The 5,060-nt window shown below is 43.7% G+C and overlaps 1 protein-coding gene across 1 annotated transcript; it reads right to left on the bottom strand.

Annotated features, from left to right (window-relative positions):
• Positions 1–2,032: 2,032 nt before the first annotated feature.
• LOC123128930 (bidirectional sugar transporter SWEET13) lies at positions 2,033–3,984 on the bottom strand. Its single transcript, XM_044549046.1, has 5 exons — positions 3,740–3,984; positions 3,342–3,378; positions 2,874–3,246; positions 2,658–2,777; positions 2,033–2,571 (listed from the first exon to the last, which is right to left on the bottom strand). The coding sequence occupies exons 1-5, from the start codon at positions 3,789–3,791 to the stop codon at positions 2,266–2,268; spliced, it is 888 nt and encodes a 295-aa protein (XP_044404981.1). The 5' UTR covers positions 3,792–3,984; the 3' UTR covers positions 2,033–2,265.
• Between the last annotated feature and the right edge of the window lie 1,076 nt (positions 3,985–5,060).

The following is a 5,060-nucleotide window of genomic DNA, read 5'->3' as shown; positions in this document are numbered from 1 at the left end:
CCAGTCAAAATGCAAGAACTGCTTTGCCAAGTGTTACACTTAGCAAACTGTATTTCTATGACTTCCCAAAATCAATACGTGTACACACAATACATTTATTATTTTGTATACCTCAATACATTTTTTATATTTAATATACAACGAATAATTTATTATGTAGGAGTTTCCATAAATTTTATATTGACTTAATATTTTCAAAAGTTTAAATGCCTAGAGATGCACTTGGTGACTTCAATATAGTAAATGGCCCTGAAAAAATGCCAAATTTTGACATGTAATTTGTAATGTTCTATACTGGGTGTAGAGACAATTTCAAGGCCAACAGATGAAGAAGCCGTCGTTGCGCATGCAAACCTAACACGTTCGTCCTCAAAATCTAGATTCTTCCTCAGAGATGATTTGGTCTCTAAGCAGTCTATGTGATGACTTCTGCAAAAGATTCTGAAATTTTCACCACATCCTCTAGGGGTGATATCATGAAACCATGGCAAGTTTCATGTTTTCTTGCTTCGTTCAAAATTCACATAATTAATAAGTACCAAGCTCCATGTTGATGCCCAAGTCTCGGCCCTGGTGTTTCTCACTCCAGTTATTTAATGGTATAAGGGCTAATAAGCATAGACTAAAGACCAGTTATAATATTTTTCAACCCATTTCTGACAATTATGAATTCATGTACCTGCAGTTAAAATTTGAATTATATACATTAAATGCCTAGGAATTCATTTAATGTATTAAGTATGGCAGACAAGCTCTAAAAATGCCAAATTTTAACATGAAATATGTAGTTTTGTATGTTGAGTGTAAAAAAATTATGAAGGCCAACAAATGAATTGGTGACCAGTTCGCATAAAACATGATCCGTTCCCTCTGGAAACCTAGATCTTTCCTGGGAGATGGTCTAGTCTATGTGCAATCTCTGAGAAGACTTACGCGTAAAGCTCTCAAATTTTTACCACAGCCTCCAGGGGCATATAACAACATCCTGCCAGGTCCCATGAATTTTTGACTTCGTATGAATTTTCGTGGATTGAAACCATAGCAGTCCGCATGTTGACGGCCTAGCCATGAGCCCCCTGGGCCCTGGCCTCCCTCTCTTTGGTTGCACATGGCCTGGGCATGGGACAAAGACTGCAAATAGGAATTTTCAATCCATTTCTGGTGATGTCTTCATGTCATCGCAGCAGATCTAGAATTTCTAGCGTTAAAACCTTAGAAATGCAATAAATGACCCGGATAAAGTAGACGACCCCGGGAAAGGGCCAGTGTCTGGCATGTGTCAGTTGAGTGCAGAAAAAGTTTCAAGGCCGTGAGAGGAACGAGACCAGCACCTGCTTGATAAACCCAACGCTTTGTCGCCATGATTTCATGTAATTTGGTCCGTTTTCAATATTAATAATAAACATATAAACTAACAAATGAAGAAAAGGAAATACAATGAAAATATGAAAGAAAGGGAAATGGAAGAAAGAAAGAAAAATTTAGAAAAAATAAAATAAAAGGAAAACAGAAGAAAGAATGCGTACAATGAAAAGAACAAAGAAAATAATATAGTGGAGTAGAAAGTAAAGGCTGTGAAAAGAAGAAATATAGAAAATAGAAGAAAGAAACGGACAATAAAAAGAACAAATAATAGAGGATATAGATTAGAAAAATGTCAAGTGCTTTTTTGGGTACTCGGCATACATTTAGCGTATAATGTTTGTCGAGTACCTCACAAGAGGCACTGAGCATACTACACCCACAGTAGCAGATCCGTCAACAACAACCGAAGAAGACACGAGGTGAAACATTTGCCCAGCAACTTGTGTATGCGTGCCCAGTGTTTCTTTTCTTTTTGTGTTTGCCTAATATCAAGTGTGTGTCGAGTGTATTTTAAGATGCTCGACATATTGGTTCATGGGTTGTATGCCGAGTACCGTATATATGCGTAGTGTTTTGTGACGGTGCTCGACATACTGGCCTGTAAGCCGAGCACCCCATGAAACAACACTTGGCAAACAGCCGACTACTCGGCATAGACAGATTCTCCTGTAGTTTACAAAATAAATTTCTCAGGAAACTTCAGATGGGCAACAATACTGGCACCTGCACTATACACTGCAGATACATGGTTTATGCCTCATATTATCAACACGTTGATATAACAGAACAAAGGCATCGCATACCCCGCATGCGGGAATCTAGAGCCCTGCATACCCTCCAGAAAGGTTGTACGAATATTAAAGCTTGCATGACTCATGCATGAGCCATGCGTGGCTGCATCTAGACCACCTCGACAGAGCGGGCAAAGTCCACCGCCATCACTTGCTGCCTCGGCGCCGCCGCCTCAGCAGCGCATCTCCTGGGGACGTCCACGGCGCTAGCCATCTCAGTGACCGGGCGCACCTCAGCGCACGAGCTCTTGTCGGCCTTGCCGACGTTGATCACGACGACTTGGTCCTCTGCAGGCACCTTCCATGCCTCCTTCACCTCCTTCACATCGCTTGTCACCACGGGCGTCGCGTTCATGTAGAACATGTAGAGGACCATCTGGATCATCCCGAAGGTGAAGCCAAGGATGTTTGGGAGCTGGAAACAGAAAGTTGATCGTCAGTGCTCATGCTTGAGAATTGTATGCGTATATGTATCGACCAATATAAGGGTTGTATAGTTACCGCGACGTATTTGTCCTTGATGAGCAGGCCGTAGAGGAACCAGACGATGGCGCTGAGGGTGAGCGTGAGGGAGAGGGAGAAGGGCATGTACTCCACACTCTTGGTCTTGATGACACGACCCTTTGGAATGGACAGAACAAATAGTGAGTTAACACATACAAAGGTCGCACCATGAGCAACAATATATACAACTAAGTTTATCAGTCGAGGGCTCACGATGATGCTGAGCGGCGCGACGAAGACACAGACGGAGAAGCCGACGCAGATCCAGCCAAGCGAGATGACGCGGGTCTCGCCTTGGAAGGCGAAGACAGTGAGGAGAAAGATGAGCCCAAAACCGGCGATGTTGAGTAGGAGGACGATCTTGGCTGTGAAAATCTTGGCCTTCCTGGGGGCGTAGACGAGGTACATGACGATGTAGATGGTCTCGATGACGCAGCCGGCAGCGTTGATGGTGATGAGGAGGCCCTCACCGGTCTTCACTAGCGCGTAAAAGATCCACAGCATCGCGCTGAACAGGGCCACGACGTAGGGCACCGACTGGAACCCCTCCGTGGATTTGCTCTTGAAGATCCGGTAGAATGTTGGTCTAATATTTTAGGTTTGTGTGTACATTAGTTATGAGAGAACTTATTGACATGATCAATCAAATGAAAACCAGAAATGACAGAGACAGTTGCTTACATCGGGGCCAGGAGGCTCGTGAAAGAGATGATGTTGCCTGCACAGCACAAAGTTAGCGAAGTTAGCAACGAGTTGTGATAATTGCAGGACACATTTACATCTTTTTATGCGCTTTATTGTTTGCAAAAAAAAAACATAGGCAAATTTGCTTTGTTGTTGTTTCTTGATGGGCTCTTGGTGCACCGAGCTAGATGTCACTAGTGCTAGTACTAGACTACATCAGTTATTCAATCAGTGGCAAAGATAACATATATAGATAGATGTTGCGAAAGGCTGATCTTAAATGACACAAAGTAGCCTACTAGTACTGCACTAGCAAATAGCAGCTGTAATAAGAAACTATCATAATACAAGGGGTAATTCGAGGACATCTTTTGTTCGTGTTGAGAATAATATACCTAGTAGGCCGAAGGCGAATGCCCAAGGGTGCTCCATGGATAGGCCAGCCATTGTGATACGAAGATATTGAAGGTAAATGAGATAGATATGAAGTTGACAACAAGCCTGCTGGCAAATTAAATCAACAGTGGGGCTAGAGGTTGTTTTTGCTCTTCGCTCACTCTTTCTCTCTAACCCTAGACTCCTGGCGGAGAGAAGGGAGAGGTCTTAAGAGGAGAGCTCTCTGTGTTGGTTGGAACTCTTGGCCTGAATTGTAAGGTTGGTAATGGGGTGCTTTATATAGGCAGAAGATGACATGACTGCCTTGGTGTATGCAAGCTCTCCGGTCACAGATATGCCACACAAAATTAATGATTGGCTTTCCAGAAAGGGAAAAGGTTTCCAACGATGCATAATTGAGCTTATCTAACATGCTATGCTTTTTCCCGCGAAAAATCTAATGTGCTACGCTTGATAGAGATAATGATGAAAAAATTCTAAAGTTGTTGCTTTGGTGTACACTTTAGCTTTAGTGTGCATACATCTGCTCCTAAATTGTTGTACAACCCGAATTGTGTTATGCTACGTCATTCTTCCAGCCTTCCCAGCCTAGATCTTTGGAGTGTGGTAATAGCCCAATTGAGAGGACTCTAGTGTCCAGTAGCTGAATTAATTTAGCGGCACTTTTGCATTAAAAAAATATAAGCAAAGAGTTATTAAATGAATATGCTGACATCCTCGTACTTTTTAGTGATGAATGCACAAATACAATTTTCATCTTACAGACGTTGTATAAAGTTAAAGAGGTACATGGCATTGCACATACATTCAAATAGTGTTTCTCATCTTAAACTCATCCAAATATAGCTATCATAGACCTCAAAAGATTAGTTTCAAGGGAATACAATCCAAATGAGTTCACTTTAGGCCTCTGTGTGACTAAGATATACACAGCCAACAGAACCACACAAACTAGCAAAAACAAAGTCATACAAGACCAATACAAGGCCTAAGAGCATCTCCAGCCGCGTCCCCAACAGCCCCCCTCCCCCCAGGCGATTTTTTAGCGCCGATGCCTAAAAATCGGCCTAGTCACGCCCCCGGGAGCCTATTTTTCGCTGGTTTTGGCCGAAACTGGCGCTGACTGATCCAGGCCGAACCCGGCGCGCTGGGGGGGGGGGGGGCGCCCGGGGGCGCCGAGGCAAGTGATTTTGGCGGGAACGAACTGCGGGCTCGCCGAGTCAGCGACCCCCGCCTCGTCGTCCTCACAACGCCTGGGTTTCCCGCGGGGAATCTATGCCAAGGCTGCCGCTGGTCAGCCTTTCCATTGATTCCTCACGG

The sequence above is a fragment of the Triticum aestivum genome, chromosome 6A, assembly GCF_018294505.1.
Source record: "Triticum aestivum cultivar Chinese Spring chromosome 6A, IWGSC CS RefSeq v2.1, whole genome shotgun sequence".
NCBI lineage: Eukaryota > Viridiplantae > Streptophyta > Magnoliopsida > Poales > Poaceae > Triticum > Triticum aestivum.
Note: the sequence above shows the minus strand (reverse complement) of the source record. Positions and strands in the feature narration are given on the sequence as shown.

Bases quoted from the DNA above. Each gene is read 5' to 3' on its own strand.
- LOC123128930 (XM_044549046.1), bottom strand. From the start codon at position 3,791: ATGGCTGGCCTATCCATGGAGCACCCTTGGGCATTCGCCTTCGGCCTA. The intron at 3,247-3,341 runs GTAAGCAACTGT...CTAAAATATTAG, and splicing joins ACGAGCCTCCTGGCCCCGAT to ACCAACATTCTACCGGATCT. The intron at 2,778-2,873 runs GTGAGCCCTCGA...TCCATTCCAAAG, and splicing joins TCGCGCCGCTCAGCATCATC to GGTCGTGTCATCAAGACCAA.